Here is a 19801-nt window from a genome sequence, read left to right on the forward strand (position 1 = left end):
TTATGGGAGTTGGAGCAAGATGGAGTATGCTATACTAATGAAATACCTGGCATTAGTAATGATGCCAATAGATTCATGTTTATCTATTCCAGAGAGTCCTATTCTATTGGCAATTTGAAAAAAGTCTCATACTGCTCTTTCTCTACAGGGACTACACAAAAATGTGTATAATTACAATGGGTGCAACTTGAGGTAGCTGAATAAAGTAGTCATTAAAAGGGGTGTTCACACATGTTTAGACACACACACATATATATATATATATATATATATATATATATATATATTTATATGCTATTGTACCCAATTTTCAAACTCACCGTGTTTTTATTGAGAAAAACATAGATTTTTATTTTTAATGTTTTAAAATCTTTCACTCACAAACATACAAAAATACAGTGAATTTTGCAAAATGTTATCAAAATCTTTTTTTTTTTTTTTTTTTTTTACACGTTTTTTTTTTAATGTAAACACGTTTTTTTAAAACAGTTTTTTTTTTTGCTAGCACATTAGACATTAGAGTGCATGTTGGTCTATCATACAAAAACTAAAATCCTAAATCCTAAAATATTTAATTCGTCATCCAACCCATTTATATTGTTGCTGTCCAATGAAAAACATGTATCTCCAAAAAAAAAGCACTATTTGGTCCGGTTAAAACTTGACTTTGGTTTGTTTGTATTTTTATTTTTATGTGCCTTGTTTTAGTCACCATCCAACCACACCAACGATCATATATATACTCCTCATGTTTGAGCCAAAAGACTATACAGGTGTAGTTTAACCTAAGAAACAATTCAAGGTAACAAACCTGTTGACTAATTAGGATTATAGAAGTGAACTATTGGTGAAAACCCCCAAAGAGTATTTTTTTGGTCTTTTATTGTATTCATCCACAATTCTTTGCACAGTAAACAGAGCAGCTACGATGTTAAAACGATGGTAAACCCAAATAACGGACAAAAGATCAAATAAATATACATGTTTTTCATTGGATAGCATCCCTTATATTCATCCACTTCCATCACCTATCTTCAGCACATTTTACAGTGGCGTAAGATCATCCGATTCCTCCGGCTCTGCTTTCTCCGCTTCCTCCTCGTCGTCTAACTTGACCGACGTCATTTCCTCTGTCTCCTCCTTGTTGCTCCTCCCGGACGCCTCATCTTCATCATTTTGATTCTCGTCATCTGCCACGTTGCCACCCTCTACGAACGAGTAGTCTTCGGAGGAGGTTTCCGAATCAGAACTTGCATCGTCCTCGTTTTTTCTCGCCCCGTCTTCTTCTTCTTTGCCATTTCTTTCCGTCTTCTGCCCTCCATCACTCTCCTGTATCTCCATCTCCACCACCACCGCCTCCTCGTTGTCCTCTTCGTCTTCCTCTTCGTCTTCGTCCTCTGCTTGCCCAGGTTGTTTCTGAGGATGCTGAAGACATGCCATCGCTGCGGCCCAAGCGCACTGCGCCGTCTCCACTACGCTGTCCCGCAGCCCACGGCAGGAGCGACGCTCGGGATTATTCTTGTACCATCTGTACAAGATGACCAAGAGGATGAGGAGCAGCAGGATGAAGAACAACACTGCCACCACTGAGCCTGAGGAGCCTGACGGTTTTAAGTTTTGTGATTTGGTCTGACGCCGGTTTGTGGTCGTGAAGGTTTTAGTTGTCTTGGTAGCTTGAGTTTGAGCACTCGCTGACGTTTTTGTGTCTTTCGTCGCTATGTGTACAGTTTCAGAGAAGGTGGTTTTAGGTGCCTCTTCACTTGTGTTTTGGCTGATTCGAGCAGGAATGGTGGACATCATAAAGGGTGTACTTCTAGTTGCATTTGTTGTGTTTTGGCAAGTCCCAGGAACAGCAGCAATGGAAAGGATCAAGCCTATGGTGCTCACAAACAGGGGCAGCAGAGGTCTCATAATGCCTGAGAAGGGAAGAAAGGAGGCCCCAAGAGATTAGCTCATTTATTATGATGTTATTAGCCTTTTTAATGTTTTAATGCATAGTTTCTTCAATTGATCTCGGATAGTATAAACCCAAGATCTTAAGTTTTTAAGCTTATATACATCCATTCCTGCATTTCAGGAGGCGTAGGTAAAAAAAAAAATCATTGTCAACCTAGTTGTGTAATAGTACCAGGCTGCAAATTTCCTTTTCAAAATTCTACACCCATTCCCTATGCCTTTTCATTCATTCACTGCTGATTTGTTTAACCCCAATACACTGTTTCTCCACTGTGTGATGGTTAATCTCAGCTGCTTCTGAGCCCAGAGAGAATTTGATGCCATAACATAAGTGGTATTTGTGAAGGAAGAAATGTGAGTGCCTTACTTTCTTTCCTTTCTTTCTTTGAGGAACATTGTTTTAAAACATTTCAATCATTTTCTGGCACTTTTGTTGCAAACTGGTGATTGTATTATCTCCTCAAACACTCTTTCGTTGATATACTGCATTAGAACCAAATTGTGATTATCTCCCGTTGACATCACACCATAAAATAACCCTGTCCCAACTTTTTTTAAATGTTTTGCACACCTGAAATCAAGTGAAGTCGACCAGATATTACATGACATATCTAGTATCTAGTGTTCATACTGTCTGCAATCAAGTAAAAGTCAATATAAATATATAAAACATTCTCCATACTACTCCAACACTTATATATTTGGGGTTGTAGTCCATTAAAATGCAGAAAGGGTTGTTGGCTAGAATGTAAAAGATACAGCACAAGCACAAAATGTGTGAAAAGCAACAAAGGGGCGCATGCAGCTTTTAAATCAAAAGTTTGTACATGCTGCGACCAACAGAGACGTAAAGCCAAAGAAGGTGTTGCATCTCTTTGATCCTTTTGTGTTGGCAGCAGCAGCAACAGGAAACCACCTTCTTTGCAGCAACTGCTTTTCAATATGCAGAAAAACAGGTCAGGGCCTAGAGCACACCCCTGCAGTTCGCCACATTTCCCATTCATCACATTATAAATATTGAGTATTTATATCAGTAATGAATTAATAATAAATCTTTTATTTGTGTCTATCCAGACTAGCTGTACTGCTTTTCTACTCAGTTATATTCACTAGTGTACAAATGCAGTATGTGGCAGCCCTCTGCAAGGAAACCTTATGGCAGGAACCTTGCGTTTGGCCACCCTGTGTGCAGAGTTTGCAGACTGCCCTGCAGAGAGCAGCCCCCACTTTTGGCGCGCAAATCTACCAGTGCAGACCACAAAATGCAAAGAGAAGCCAAAGAAATATTCCGTCTGTAGCTGTTGCAAAGCGTTACTGTTCTTAGCTGACCTTACCACAGCACTGTTAACATGTCAGATTATGCTAAAAATACATGCAAACATGATCTTATCGCTCTTATCAGTATTAAACAGTGTTTACTTAACACAGGCAACAGAAAGGCTGTCTTTTTATTGTATTTATTTTGCTGACTTTCCATGACCACACTTGCTAATTTATGCTAATGCTAATTTATGGTGCCTTCGTAGTCAAATTATTACTCATCATTTAAAGTAAATTTTAAGTTCAGTACATTTTTGACTGTATTTTAATGTTGCATTGATTCTTCTTGGTCTAGTGAGCTATTGTTCATTCGAAAAAAGGCTCAGTACATAACAACACATTAGCATTTCGCTAACATGGAGAAAAAAAAAGACTGTACAACGTAGATGTACATAAGACAACGCAAGATAATTTAAAATAGAAATTGACAAACATGCAAAAGAAAGACTGAACAACGCAGAAATGCTGGAAGATGGCACAGTAGCACATATGTAAACTGGATATTGAATGAAATGTATGTAACCTTGGCTAGTAAGCTACTGGACATTCAAAACAAATGCTAGCATGGAAAAAAAGGTTGATTCATAAGCTAACACATTGGCGTTAGACTGGGCTACAGAAATAAGTGCAAAAAAATGTCAAAAGATTAAAAAATCCAAAAACATAATATAACCTAGTAATACTTGAGCAACATGTACTAGAAAACAGAAATAAAAGCGGCGCTTATATATTATATATCATATATTAATCCTATAAACTTTAGATGTAACTAGATCCTGATTAAAAATCATGCACATCCTTTGTCTAGTAAGCAAGTGGATGATCAAAAAAGCTTGCTAGCATTTGGCAAACATTAATAAAAAGGCCTGACAACATACATGAAAGAAATGACCAGATATGGTGCACAAAAATAAGCAGAAAGAGTGGAAATGGGTGAACAATTTGCAAAAAAATAAATAAAAATACTGGACAACAGAGAAATGTACCACATATCCATCCATATAAACTCAAATTCAGCTGGATCTAAAATCAAGCGTATGCTTAATAAGACATTGGACATAACGTTGAAAGATTGCATAGTTGTGTGCCATATATCAATGCATATAAACTCAAATACAATTGGAAATTCAAAAGATTTGGCCCACAAGATAATTTGCTAGCATTTGGTAAACATGAATAAAACGATTTGACAACATACAAATGGTGGAATATAATGCACCATGTTAAATAGGTGAAAATGAGGTGTAATAATCTAAGAAATCACAGCACTGATAATAAATCGATACTTAGTTTTATGAATAGGGTACATAACAAGACATAATGCAACCAGTTAATGTGCCAATGCTGATTCCCCAGTGTTTTGAATCCACCTTTAAATGTATTTAACCCTTTGGTCATGGATTGGGTCAAACTGATCTATTTTTCTGAAGTTTAAAATACAGAAACAAAATGTTTTTAATAATTTTGAAGCATTTTTGAAGTAAACACAGACAAGAAAGTGGAAAACATTTCAGTGCTGGGATACGGTTAGCAAAAACGAGCATAAAGCATGTATATTAGTGGGAAAAAGTGCAAAAATCACTAACTTAATGCTAGTCTTATAAATAGGCGTTATAACAAGACTTAATGCACCCAACTATAATGTGCCAATGGTGTTTCAAACTATCAAAAATCTTGAAATTTAATTGACCTAAAAAAATCGCAGTGTTTTTTCTTTTTAAATGTAAAGAATAGAGTAGATTCCATACTTACGTGCGTTTAAGTGATCCACGTGGAACAAAAAAAAAATGAAAAATTGAATCCAGATCAAGACAAGATAATGAGCGGGCTATAGCACGTGCATCTAAGGTGGGAGCAGTTATGAGAAGAGGTAAGACTACGCAACACTGCCAGATAGAAAGAAGACAGGAGGTGGCGGAGGAAGGAAAGAGAAAAAAGAAAACTAGAGTTGAGAAGAAAACAACAGTAGCAGCAGATTTACCACCTCAAAGAAAAAGGTCGAAACAATAGAGAGCTATAGTCATTGTGTTCCATGTACAATTAAATACTTATTAAACGACCAATATGTAACATTTTTTTTGTAGTAAATGATAAAATAATCAGGATTTATCATCAGATATTAAGGAAATATGTTGAGTGAATGCACTGTACACACTGTACAGCAGTACGTTCCTATATGACTTAATACTTATATTAATAATTGTAATGCTCTTCAAGAATGTCATTGTGTGATTTGATAACTATTTGATATGCAGGTTTTATAGGACTCCAAATATGTTTTTTTTTATCCCATAACTCCAAAATGATACAGTAATATAATTTTATACGCATGAGATTGATAGTGTGGAATGTGCACTTCAATGACTTTTTCTAAGTTTGGTATCCAATTACTCCAAAATGATATAGTAATATCACTTGATATGCATGACATTAATAGTATGGAATGTCTTTTTCAAGGATTTCATGGTCTGATTTGATGACAATCAAAATTTCTCTCAGGAGAAACAGCCAATCAGTAATGACAGGACTACCACCCCCCAGCACGAGAAGGGTAATGCTGCAGACCGGAGCCCCAGTGGGCGTGGCTAAAGGGCGGAGCATGTGTCAATCATTTTCGACTGCAGTCAATCAGATACTACAAGTCGAAAATGATTGACACATGCTTCGCCCTTTAGCCACGCCCACTGTGGGCTCCGCATGCCCCCCTCCCTACTGATTAATTTAAAACGTATCCCCCTTAAAAATCTAAATTAAGTTCGGCTCCGGATTCCTTTTTTTAATTTTCTCATTTTTGTTTGGATCATCAAATGAAAAACAGAACATACAAGCCGTTTTTTCGTTTTTTGGTTTAATATTCAAAAAATAAATATAAAATAATATATTTTTTAATTATTATTATTTTCTGTTTTTGATTCTCAATTGAATATCAAATGAACGAATGATACACAGATTTTTTTTTATCCGTGTATCATTCGTTCATTTGATATTCAATTCAATATATTTTATTATATTTAAGTGAATATATTGGCATGTTGCATTACACGTGTTACACACCACTTCTGTATGTGTAGCTCAGTAAATGTGACCAACAGTTGCAGATACACACAATATTGCAAAAATACACTGCAGGAACACAGCACAAACTATGAGATGTAGGTAAAGTTTAATACAAACCATACATATAAAATCATAAAGTTAATAAATAAAAATATATATAATAAATCAGGAAGGTAGAGAAACAGGACACATTCAATTAGAGAAAGGGCTTAAACAATGTCCAGTATGAGAGCATAACTTAATAATAGACGGAAAAAATAAACGTACAAAACTAAATAAAAAGACTCAACACAGAATTTAGTGTTTCCCCATTTTTCTTCCTTTCTTCTCCTAACTTCCCCTCTTTCCTCCCCTTCCCTTCATCTTTCCTTATTCTTTCTTTCTTTCTCTTTTTCCCTTTTTTTTGTTTTGCGTTTTTTGTTTAGTTTTTAATATTAATATTTAATAATATTAAAATATTATATAATATAATAATATATTTATGTGGGATAAATATATTCAGGTTTTTAATTCGCACTTTTATCATTTTATTAGGTAAAATTAAGAATGTAAGTATTTTTTGTAGTTTTTGTTGCTGAAATTGTTAAATTATTTTTAAAAAAATGGTAAAACTTATAAAAGTTATTCCTTTATTCTTTATTTTATTTATTCTTGTCGTGATTTTTTTTACGGCGCATGTTAAAGGGAGGAGATGGACGTGATGACGTAAAGGTTACGCGCGGTTACGTAGTGACGTGCTGCGTGTGCTGAAGAAGGAGAAAATGGCGGGACGCGGGAAAAGGAAAGCCAAAACTACCCCACAGGTACACTCAAACACACACAGATACACACACACACTCATACACTGATATACTGATATACACGCGCTGTTTTAAAACACGCGCTGGAGCGCGGCGCCGCGCTGCGGGACAGTGTTTAGAAAGCGGTTAACGTTAGTTTTAGGGGAACCTCAGCCTCAGTTTAGATGCGGAACTCTGAACTAAACACAGCTTTGAGACTAAATTAACCCGAACTCTAGTCCTGAACCTTCACTAAAGTCCTCAGAGCTTTTTCAGCACTAACTCAGCTCTGGAGTTTAGATTCTTACTGCTGCACGAGCTCTTATACACGAGAGGAGGACAGAATAACGGAAACAACATCTATAAACACTCCACTCACTGACTGGCCACTTTATTAGAAACACCTACTACTGCTAACACTTCCCAGTGCTTCACTCACTAACTGGCCACTTTATTAGAAACACCTAATACTACCAATTGCTCCACTCACTGACTGGCCACTTTATTAGAAACACCTAATACTACCAATTGCTCCACTCACTGACTGGCCACTTTATTAGAAACACCTACTACTGCTAACACTTCCCAGTGCTTCACTCACTAACTGGCCACTTTATTAGAAACACCTAATACTACCAATTGCTCCACTCACTGACTGGCCACTTTATTAGAAACACCTAATACTACCAAGTGCTCCACTCACTGACTGGCCACTTTATTAGAAACACCTACTACTACTAACACTAACAGTAACCAGTGCTCCACTCACTGGCTGGCCACTTTATTAGAAACACCCACTACTACTATTAACACGACCAAGTGCTCCACTCACTGACTGGCCACTTTATTAGAAACACCCAATGCTCCACTCACTGACTGGCCACTTTATTAGAAACACCCAATGCTCCACTCACTGACTGGCCACTTTATTAGAAACACCCAATACTACCCAGTGCTCCACTCACTGACTGGCCACTTTATTAGAAACACCCAATACTACCCAATGCTCCACTCACTGACTGGCCACTTTATTAAAAGACACCCAGTAAAGCAGACTGCACAGGTGTTTAATTGGTATATTTATGTTGGACAGGTGGGGCAGGTGAATGGGCAGGTGAAGCGAAAGCGAGGTGAGGAGGTGGAGTCGGGGGCGGAGACAGGGTCGGGTGTTCCGCTGCAGGTGAGGGAGGAGGTGGAGAGGCTGTATAAACTCCGTATGCCAGAGGATTTCTACCAGTTCTGGAATTTCTGCAAACAGATCAGCCCTGACGATCCAGCAGGTAAAGTCCACTACATCATTTTAACTGACATTAATATACTTTCCTTCACTGTCTTAACCCTCCTGTTATGTTCACCTGTCGGCAGTAATGTTCTATGTTAAATTGAAAATTAATAATCCAAAAGTAGATAAAAAGTTTGTTTATTTTTGTAAATATTATGTAATTAAAATTGACAACACACTTACTGTGAATTAGCTCATTGTATATTTAAACATATGTTTTGATTCCACATTTAGTGCCTTCTGTTGTCTTTGGAATGATAGAAAGATAGATAACAGCGAGTCATCACAAGCTACAGCCAGGGTTGCCAGGTCCAGCAACAAATTGTCAAATTTAAAGGAATATTGTCTGTTAATATCTGAGACATTTAAGTAGAATTTCCTGAAAATAATCAAATGCGGCATGTGTGAATGTCTCCTATAGTATAATTTATAATCAATGTCCTGCAAAATCGGTCTAGAGCCCTAAAAGTTTAGCTGTCAAGAAGCAGTGAACAATAGGAATCACAAATGGAGGTCATGACAAAAATAATCATGACTAACCGACTAATTTTTATATAACTTAAACATATTGTTTTGTAATTAAATTCCAATTAATGATTTAGCTTCATGATAATTTACTGTAAGCCATAAATAAGTAAACAGATGGTCTTATTTGCAGTCTAATTTTTAACCTTGATGAGAGCAGTAAATGTATGTATTACACATATGCTAACATGCATACGTTAAATACATTAAATTAGTTATTTTCTTTTTACATGTTCACTACACTAATTAAGCCCAGTTTTAAATATAATATCAGATTGACCCCTATAATTGGTGGTTGCGTATATTTCTATTCTATTTTAATTCAAAACCACATGATGCATGCACAGAATAAGTGCAGCAGTTCTCATTTTTTAGCAGAGGGGGTCGCCAGAGAGTTATTAGATATTTTTTTTTTTTATAGATATTTTCAGTAGATACTCTCTACACAGTCAAAAAAGATGATCTTGTATATTAATGATGCGTTTTAATAGCTCAGTTATTAGAAGGAAGGTCAATATTTAGTATAGGGAGATGTGTAGGACAGATCCCATTATGATCTTTCCATAGTTTAATAAAGTATGTATTCTGTATTTTTCCAACATGATATTCCTTCTGCAGTCTTCCTGCTTGGACACTGTGTTTAGGTCATCTGAGTAAACTGACCTAGACTGTTTTTGATGGGCTGGTTCCTGGTCATGTGATTTAAAAAAAAAAAAAAAAAAAAAACACCTTGTAGACTTTTCAGGTAGTGTATTCATAATGATTTGGTGTAGTTAGTTTATGTGATTTTGCTTTTAGAGGATCACATGTCTTGGTTCATTCACTTCCACTGTAAGCAATTCTGTCTGTCTGTGTGTATAGATGCTCTGCAGGAAGCTCTAGGTCTGCGATTGGTGGGTCCGTTTGATATCCTGGCTGAGAAGCACCGGCACTGTGGCTCGGCCCAGCCCAACTTCCACCTGCACTGGCGATTCTTCTACGACCCCCCGGAGCTTCAGACAGTCCTGCGGGGAGATGCTGAAACTCAGCACCACATGGGCTACTACAGGTACCAGTGTCCACCTAGACTTGTGTCCGGAACTGTGTTTGCTGTGTTGTTCATTAAAAGATGTGCCATATCGCATTGTATTCAATAATATCACCAAAATGTTTGAATATTATCACAAAAATGCCCTGCAATATCAGGATATTAGTTTTAGGTACAATTTCTTTACTGTGCGTAGCAAAATGAAAGTTCACACTCCCATTAAATCGACTAGACACAGATTATGTCTGTTCAGTATTATTATTTCATTTCAGTCCTGGATATATTAAGTGCGTTATTAGTATCATGACATGTTGGTTCCTGCTGGATCTATTTTCTCCCTAATTTACAAGGCCAATTACCAAACCTACTCATTAGGGCTCCTCCTAATCACTAGTAATTCCCTAACACTATGAGGATGAAGATTAGCACTGACCAACATTACCCTTTGGAGTGATATGGGGTGAGGGTGCATCTACCCACCCAGAGAGAGAGATCAATGCCAGTTGTGCTCTCTCAGGCAAGCTGCATAACCTGGATTCAAACCAGCGATCTCCCGATCATAGTGGCAACGCTTAGCCCATAATTCAATGTTTTATCATATCTCTAAGAATATTGTGTTGATGGCAGGTGTAGGATGCAGGGGCGTGTACTGTTTCAGTCAGAGTGCTTCTTGTTTAAGTGTTAAGGTAAACTGAAGTAGTGTGCTGATGCTAGCAACAACGCTAATGGCAGTTAATCCACAGTAAAGTACACGCTGAGAGTTAACAGTAGTCCATTATCACAAAGTTCGCCTTTTAATGTGATGATTATTGATCACTGTCTGTGTGTGTGTGTGTGTGTCTTTGTGTGTGTGTGTAGAGACTGCCCTGATGCTGTGCCAGTGTTTGTCGGAGAGAATGAAGGGAAGAAGGGCTGCAAAATCACCCAGCTGGGGGACAATCTCTTCTCCGCTGTGCTGTAAGATGTTTTATGTCTTTAAAAAGTCACTATGTAGTACAGCCCTATATAAGAGGAAGTGTAAAGTCCTTTCACAATCGGTGTTTTATGTAAATAATATGAATAATATATTATAGAGTGCCCCCTGTGCCTTCAGTAGTCTATTACAATTTGTCAGAATGAGTGTGTGAATCGTATGTGTGTTATAGAGCGCCCCTATGCTTCTTGTAGTGTGTTTCATTATGTGATAATGAAAGTGTGGGTCATATAAACGTTATAGACCATCGATAAGCATCCCCTAAACTTCCTGTCGAGTATTACACTCTTTCAGCTTTCTTTTCTTGTTCTTTCAGTTTGTTTCTGGCCCGTAAGAAGCGAGAGCGTGGAGTGTGGAAGGACGAAGCAGCTCTGGAGCAATTGGAGGTGAAACTCAAGAAGGAAGCGGAGCGTCTGGGGCTGCCGCTGGAGCAAAAAACCAAAGCCATGAAAGCAAGAGACAGGAAGGTACACAACTGCCTAGCAACACCATGGTAACCACCTGTATTACCATGTCAACTGCTTTGCTAAGCAACCACCTTTCAACTGTTTTTCATCACTGCTTAGGAACGTTAAGTTATATATCATCTGTAAATATGGAGGTATTTTTAATTTCCTATTAAAATTTGATGTTCTTGCTGTTTCTCCTCAGGTCGTCACTAAAACCTTCCACGGAGCGGGGATCGTGGTACCGGTAGACAAAAATGACGTGGGATACCGAGAACTGCCCCATAGTGATGGTACCACCTGCTGGTTTTATTAAAGCGATACTTCAGCTGCACTACTGTCAGTTGGCTCCTCCTCCCATTAGTAGGGGTGGGCGATATGGCTCTAAAATAATATCACGATATTTCAGGGTATTTTTGTGATAACGATATACTTGGCGATATAGTAAAACTAAAATAATAAATTCATTTCAGGATTATAGTATAATAGTATAACAGTATAATCATAATGTGGCAAAATAAATAATATAGCATAAAATAATATAATGCAGCAAAAAAATATTGCAGAATATTTAGTGCATGCATATAAACTGCAAACTAAAACAATTATACAATAAATACACTTAAAGCTTCACAGTAAATTATAGACTACTTTTAAGACAGAACAGCCCTATTATCACAATATGGATTTTTAAAATCATAATATTTCTGTGTCACGATATATTGTATACGATATAATATTGCCCACCCCTACCCATTAGCATGGTGCTAATAGCATGCCTAAGTTATCACAAACACACAAACTCTGGGTGCATCCCAGTTGTGTATTAAATATTAATACCAACTGGTTTAAGTTGAATATACTCCGATAACCACAATATCAGTTTCAATAAAACATATGTATTCGTTGCCACATATCTAATGTATCGCAGACGGAAACAATAGGATATTTAGTTTTTTAAATATATGGGTAATTTTTTGTTCTTACATAAGTTATTTTTAATTCTTTGTTGAATTATTTATATATAATATATATTATATATTTATATAAGTGTTTTTTTTTTTTTTTAAACAGAAAAAGAGGTTACATTCTGGTGGACAACTTGAATCTCTGCTTTAACTTCTTGTTTCCTATGTTTCTAAAGAAGTGTGTGTCTGTGTGTTTGTAGCTGATCTGAAGAAGATCTGCAGGGATATCGCAGAAGCTGTGGATGATAAAGCCAGGATGACGGCCTTTGCTCCTATTCAGGAGATGATGACGTTTGTGCAGTTCGCTAACGATGAGTGCGATTACGGAATGGGCTACGAAGCCGGCATCGACCTCTTCTGCTTCGGATCACATGTAAGACACATACTGAAAAAGAGTGTGCATATCACCATATATTTCAGTGCTGTAAGCAAGGCGATATATTGTACTTGTACTATACATAAAAAACACACAATCCAGTCAGGACAGTGGAGTCAGTAATGGCAAGGCAAGTCATTGTTATCCACATTCAGGCTGTAGATATTTATCATTGTTCCGAATATAGATTATCCAGATTCAGAATTGAAATATTTAAGGTTTTTAAGACTTGGTTTTGATTCCAGATATTAATTTACATCCAACATATAGATATTTATCCTCTTCTAGACACCAGGTACAAATCCTGATTCAGCCTCTAGATATTTATCCTGTCCAGACTCCAGGTATAAACCCACATTGAGACTATAGATATTTGTATTGGTCTAGACTCCAGGTATAAACCCAAATTGAGACTATAGATATTTGTATTGGTCTAGACTCTAGAAATAAACCCAAATTGAGACTATAGATATTTGTATTGGTCTAGACTCCAGGTATAAACCCACATTGAGACTATAGATATTTGTATTGGTCTAGACTCCAGGAATAAACCCAAATTGAGACTATAGATATTTGTATTAGTTTAGACTCCAGGTATAAACCCAAATTGAGACTGTAGATATTTGTATTGGTCTAGACTCTAGAAATAAACCCAAATTGAGACTATAGATATTTGTATTGGTCTAGACTCCAGGTATAAACCCACATTGAGACTATAGATATTTGTATTAGTTTAGACTCCAGGTATAAACCCAAATTGAGACTGTAGATATTTGTATTGGTCTAGACTCTAGAAATAAACCCAAATTGAGACTATAGATATTTGTATTGGTCTAGACTCTAGAAATAAACCCACATTGAGACTATAGATATTTGTATTAGTCTAGACTCTAGAAATAAACCCAAATTGAGACTATAGATATTTGTATTGGTCTAGACTCCAGGTATAAACCCAAATTGAGACTATAGATATTTGTATTAGTTTAGACTCCAGGTATAAACCCAAATTGAGACTATAGATATTTGTATTAGTTTAGACTCCAGGTATAAACCCAAATTGAGACTGTAGATATTTGTATTGGTCTAGACTCTAGAAATAAACCCAAATTGAGACTATAGATATTTGTATTGGTCTAGACTCCAGGTATAAACCCAAATTGAGACTATAGATATTTGTATTGGTCTAGACTCCAGGTATAAACCCAAATTGAGACTATAGATATTTGTATTGGTCTAGACTCTAGAAATAAACCCAAATTGAGACTATAGATATTTGTATTGGTCTAGACTCCAGGTATAAACCCAAATTGAGACTATAGATATTTGTATTGGTCTAGACTCTAGAAATAAACCCAAATTGAGACTATAGATATTTGTATTGCTCTAGACTCTGAGAATAAATCCATGTTCAGATTGTAGATATTTGTATTAGTCTAGACTCCAAGTATAAATCTACATTCAGACTGTAGATATTTATCCTGGTCTAGATTCCAGGTATTAACACATTCAGAATTGACCTAAACTCCAGGTATTAATCAAGGTTCAGACTCTAGATCAGGAATACTTATACTCACCACCTTGGATATTTTGGATCTAAAACACCAGAAAGTATAATGTTCACAGAATCAGGCTTGGCTCCAAATATGAATTTACAGATTTTTTTTACGAGTCTATAATTTAGGTATTAATCCAGATTCACGCTTCAGGTGTTCAAGTTTATTTAAGAGATTTATGTTTGTGTTTGTTTTTTTGTTTTTTTTTCTCTTCTTCAGTACTTCCATAAGATCATTGGTCAGTTGCTGCCGATGGCCTACGACCTGCTAAAGCGGAGTGTGTTCGGAGAAATAATTAAAGCTCACCTCGCCAACCGTTCCCATGGCAACCTGGATCAGCTGACCGGCGCCTAAGAGGCTGTGCCTCACGGCGACTTCCTGGTCGTGGGCGGAGCTTCATGTGATGGACGTTGCCGGGGGAAGTGTGTGCTGAGCTCAGATTACAGTCGAAGAAGCTAATGCAGAACAGAGGGGCTTTAATGGACATTACTGTGGATACCGACAAACACTCACGCGCATGCAGAGTATACACACACACAGACACACACACACACACACACACCAAAGCAGCCAAAGAACCTCCTCGTGCTGACTCAGCAGAGTCTAGAACCATAATGGTCTTTAGAGTTCCGCAGAGCTCACAGCAGACTGGACGTGTTGGCTTCTTAACGTGATCCAGATCAGAAAAAGAGAGTGATATTTGGACATAATCCAAGTAAATAATTGGACATATTAATCCTGATTTGACACTTCAAATATTAATCCAGATTTTGTCTCTGTGTTTATTTATTTATTTAGTTCTGGTATATGGTATGAATCCAAATCCAGACTGTTTTTCTCAAACCTGTTTAACTAGATCAGAATAGTAATTCCAGTCCACACTCCATCCAGGTACTCTTCTAGATTTGATGCCTGCTCATCTAATTCTATTCTAATCCTGATTTATACTATGGTGCAAAGCTGCGGTTATCTGGACCCGTATTCATCAGCTTGATCTAGAACCTCATTTGGGTCTGTCTCCTTCCGTCTGAAGCTCTGTGTGCTGCTGTAGATCGGTTCTAAACTCTGGACCAGTTCAGTCCTCCTCCACCAAGGATGTTTTTGTTCATGGAGAACTGGACTTAATGGTTTCAGGTGGTTCTGTTACGTTATCGACTCTGTGGTACGTGTTCATAAGGTTGTTCAGAAGTAGAGAATTAATAAAGTGTATATTTTTATTTGACTTTTGGTCTTATTTCTTTAAAATACAGAGAGGGATTAAGTCTAGCCCTGGACTAGCTTAATCCCTCTCTCTCTCTCTCTCTCTCTCTCTCGCTTTTTCTCTCTATTTTTCTTTCTCTCACACTTCCTCACTCTTACACACACACACTTAGTCTCTTACACATGTTCTCACCCTCTCTCACGTCTCTTACACTGTCTTTAACACATATTTATTCTCCTATATGCTCTCACACACTTTCTCACCCTCTCTAAATGGCTCTTACGCTTTCTCTTACACACATACACATTCATTCTTACACTCTACCCATCTCTCTCTCCCTCTGACAGTCTCTATCTTGCACACATTCTCAAACTTTCTCTTGTACACTCACACATACTCTATCCCTCCTCTCTCATTGTCTTACACTCTCAAACACACATTTCAGGGTTCATACAATCATGAAAATCCTGGAAAAGTCATGGAATTTGATAAAAAATAGCCATTTCCAGGCCTGGATAAGTTTTGGAAAAATAAAAATACCCTGAAAGTTTTGGAAAAGTCATGTAAATTTGGTCTACAAATCCTAGTGTTTCAGTTTATCGATGGAGAAAATCTATTGTGAGCTAACAAATACATCAGCTTAGAGTTAATACAGTAATTTAGCCCTACACAATAGAGCTCTCAGAATTTGACACATTTTATTGTTAAAGATTGTGTGTCAACATTTGTGATCTAATTAATTGGAGACCTACTATAATCAATTTTAATTATATATACTCTATCAATCTCTGTCTCTCACACATTCTCATACATTTTCTCGACTTTTACTCTTTACTGTCTTCATGTCTCTTACTCTATGTTGCACACACACATTCACTCATGTCTCTCTCGCAGACACACCCACTGTCCATCTTTTTCTCTCACACACACACACACACACACACACACATTCTCATGCTCTCTCGCACATATTCTATCCATCTCTCTCTCTCTCTCTCTCGTTACCGCCCAGTCTGGAATCATGGCGTTTCTCTTGCAGTGACGCCATCACCTCCCCCTCGAATACCCTCCCCCTGCTTATTGATTTCTGTGTGTGTGTGTGTGAGCGAGCGCGCGCGCGCTACAGTGGTGGAGCAGGAGCGCGCGCGGGGATCTGCTTCGTCATCCGTGTGAGTGGATGAGTGGATGTCCTCTGCTCTGAGGGGCGCGCGCCAGTGTTTCTTCAGCAGCAGCACGAGAGCAGAGCTCTCTCTCTCTCTCTTTTTCTCTCTCTCTTTTTCTCTCTCTCTTTTTCTCTCTCTCTCTCTCTGCATCTGTCTGCGCACGCGCGCTGGTGGGTGCAGGAGTCTCGCGCTGCGGCGGAGGTGCGGCGGTCTGAGCTGCTGCTGCTGCTGTGAGGATGGAGGATCCCGCGCGCTCCCCCACAGAGGGGGGGTCACCTGTCCCGGGGCGCGTGAGACAGGTGAGCGGGGCAGGTTAATGCAGGGAGGGTAATTAGAGAGATGTGGATGGGGTAGTTGGGTGGGTAGAGAGGGGGTCCTGAAGGGGAGCAGCCTGAGGGGAGGGTCCGGGGTGTGGGGGGAGTGTTATTGTGTGGGGTGTGGGGGGCTGTATGACGTATGTAGGGTCTGTTTGCAGGGATGTACTGTAGACTGTGTGTGTGTGTGTGTGTGTGTGGTGGTCTTTGGGCTGGATGCTGCTGTGTGATGTTTTATGGTGTGTGTGTGTGTGTTAGTGGTGGTCTTTGGGCTGTGAGTGAGTGTGATAGAATCTTGTATTTGGATGTAGTATAGACTGTGTGTATATTGATGGTGTTAGTGGTGCTTCATGGTGTGTGTGTGTGTGTGTGTGTGTGTGTGTGTGTGTGTGTGTGTGTGCGTGTGTAACCAATTTCTGGTTCTGCTGCCACTCTGCAGCACTGTTTCACCAGGCCTGTCTGTGTGCTGCTGTCCAGTGGTCTTGCCTCCCAAACCAGTCTGGTATTATTGTCCTCTAGTGTTAATCTTAATACTTAATACTGTAGATTAAGTATCCGCTTATGTTACATCATATTATTATTACTATTGTAGTGTAAGTGTCCTCTAGTGTTACCTACTAAACTTGGCAGAATTAGTCTTCACTAGTGTAACATCCTAAATAACAGCTATTAATGTCCACTAGTGTTACCTACTCAATAATTTTGGTACTTGTGTCCTCTAGTGTAACATCCTGAACTACTGTAGTGTTACAGTCCACTAGTGTCACCTCATAATCTACTGTCATATTAGTGTCCACTAATGTTACATTGTAAATACTGTAGTATTAGTGTCCATTGGTGTTTCTTTCGAAAGGCTCATAAACTACTGTATCATTAGGGTGCACTATTGTTACCTCCTTAACAACTACAGCATTAGTGTTGATTAATGTTGCATCCCAAACTACTGAAGTACTAGTGTCCTCTACTGTCATATTAGTGTACACTACTGTTATATCCTAAACTACTGTTAAATTAGTGTTTACTAGTCTTACACTGTAAACCACTGTTGTATTAGTGTCCCCTAGTTTTATTTCCTAAACTCCTGTATTATTATACTAGTGTCCACTAGTGTCACCTCTTAAACCGCTGTAGTATTAGTGTCCACTAGTGTCCCCTCTTAAACCGCTGTAGTATTAGTGTCCACTAGTGTCACCTCTTAAACCGCTGTAGTATTAGTGTCCACTAGTGTCCCCTCTTAAACCGCTGTAGCATTAGTGTCCACTAATGTCACCTTTAAACTGCTGTAATACTAGTGTCCTCTAGTGTAACATCCTGAACTACTGTATTGTTGGTGTGCGTTAGTGTTGCCTCCTACATAACTATAGTATTAGTCTCCACTAGCATTATTTATTAAAAACTGTAGAATTAGTGTCCACGAGTGTTACCTTCAAGCTTCAATAGTTTGTGCAACTAGCAATACCTCCTAAATTAGTGTAGAATTAGTGTCCACTAGGGATTTTAACCTACATTACTGCAGTATTAGAGTCCACTAGTGTTATCTCCTAAATTACTGTAGTATTAGTGTTCAGTGTAGTATTAGAGTTACCTCCTAAATTACTGTAGTATTCGTATTCGCTAGTGTTCCCTCCAAGCTTCTATAGTTTAGTGTCCACTAGTGTTACCTTCAAGCTTCAATAGTTTAGTGTCCACTAGTGTTACCTCCTAAATTACTGTAGTATTTGTGTCCGCTAGTGTTACCTCATAAATTACTTTAGTATTAGTGTCCACTAGTGTTCCCTCCAAGCTTCTATAGTTTTAGTGTCCACTAGTGTTACCTCCTAAATTATTGTAGTATTAGTGTGCATTAGTGTTGTCTCCCAAATAACTGTAATAATAGTCTCCACTAGCATTACAAAAACTGTAAAATTAGTGTCCGCTAGTGTTACATTCGAGCTTTTTTAGTTTTTTGTTCACTAGTGTTACCTAATAAATTACTTTAGTTGTAGTGTCCACTAGTGTTACCTCCTAAATTATTGTAGTATTAGTGTGCATAAGTGTTGCCTCCTAAATAACTGTAATATTAGTCTCCTCTAGCATTACAAAAACTGTAAAATGAGTGTCCACTAGTGTTACAGTCAAGCTTCTATGGTTTGTGTCCAGTAGTGTTACCTCAAAATTAGTATAGTTTTCGTGTCCATTAGTGTTAATTCCAAGCTTCTCGTTTGAGTGTCCACTAGCGTTACCTCCTAAATTACTGCAGTATTTGTGTCCACTAGTGTTTTCTCAGAAATTACTGCAATGTTCATGTCCACGAGTGTTGCCTCCAAGCTTCTATAGTTTGTGTCCACTAGTGTTATCTTCTAAATTACTGCAGTATTGGGTCCACTAGTGTTTTCTCAGAAATTACTATAATGTTTGTGTCCACGAGTGTTTTCTTCTAAATGTCTGTAGTATTTGTTTTAGTTTTAGTGTCCACTATCTTTTCCTACTAACATCTATCACTGTGGTTAACTGGCTGCTCCAGAAGTCTGAGTGATGCTGGGTGATAGCAGGAGGGCTGTCTGCACTGAGCTGTGTGGCCTGGATGGGCTGTAACGCTTCAGCAGATCAGAAGATGTACCAGTGCTCGGCCATTAGGAGCTGTAAATGTCACAACAGGGAGGTTGTGGTGTCTGTGGAACTGCACAGGAAGCCGGCGTCATCTGAATCAGAGGAGAGTGAAAGACTTTCATTTCCACCTCCTACTTTATTCTGGCTTTGTGTTGCTGTGATGGTCTGCAGGCCTGTGTGTCTCATAGCTAACATTTAACAGTTTCATAGCTCCAGTGCTAAGTCGGCATTCTTTACAGTGCTGTTTAATGGACTATGACGTCTGAAACTCC

General features: G+C 38.1%; 3 protein-coding genes across 4 annotated transcripts in view; 2 read left to right on the forward strand and 1 right to left on the reverse strand.

Moving 5' to 3' along the window:
- Positions 1 to 682: 682 nt before the first annotated feature.
- Positions 683 to 5118, reverse strand: LOC103027206 (uncharacterized). Its single transcript, XM_007229284.3, has 2 exons — positions 5029 to 5118; positions 683 to 1916 (listed from the first exon to the last, which is right to left on the reverse strand). Exon 2 carries the CDS (start codon positions 1909 to 1911, stop codon positions 1045 to 1047), a length of 867 nt encoding a protein of 288 aa, XP_007229346.3. The 5' UTR covers positions 1912 to 1916; positions 5029 to 5118; the 3' UTR covers positions 683 to 1044.
- A 1913-nt stretch (positions 5119 to 7031) lies between these two features.
- Positions 7032 to 15484, forward strand: LOC103027497 (histone PARylation factor 1). 2 transcript variants are annotated; one of them, XM_007229285.4, is made up of 8 exons: positions 7032 to 7136; positions 8206 to 8392; positions 9781 to 9967; positions 10805 to 10903; positions 11236 to 11386; positions 11571 to 11658; positions 12534 to 12706; positions 14482 to 15484. In XM_007229285.4, the coding sequence occupies exons 1-8, from the start codon at positions 7095 to 7097 to the stop codon at positions 14614 to 14616; spliced, it is 1062 nt and encodes a 353-aa protein (XP_007229347.3). In that variant the 5' UTR covers positions 7032 to 7094; the 3' UTR covers positions 14617 to 15484. The 2 variants fall into 2 exon arrangements, with proteins under 2 accessions (XP_007229347.3, XP_022537337.2); XM_022681616.2 differs by having other exon boundaries at positions 7051 to 7136; positions 8215 to 8392.
- Positions 15485 to 16586: 1102 nt separating this feature from the next.
- The window catches only part of ank2a (ankyrin 2a, neuronal), a 78784-nt gene continuing 75569 nt past the window's right edge, over positions 16587 to 19801 (forward strand). Inside the window, exon 1 of the mRNA XM_049472100.1 lies at positions 16587 to 16925. Coding sequence (XP_049328057.1) covers positions 16863 to 16925 — 63 coding nt within the window. The 5' untranslated portion in view covers positions 16587 to 16862. The remainder of the gene's footprint in view (positions 16926 to 19801) is intronic.

Source organism: Astyanax mexicanus, chromosome 25, assembly GCF_023375975.1.
Source record: "Astyanax mexicanus isolate ESR-SI-001 chromosome 25, AstMex3_surface, whole genome shotgun sequence".
NCBI lineage: Eukaryota > Metazoa > Chordata > Actinopteri > Characiformes > Acestrorhamphidae > Astyanax > Astyanax mexicanus.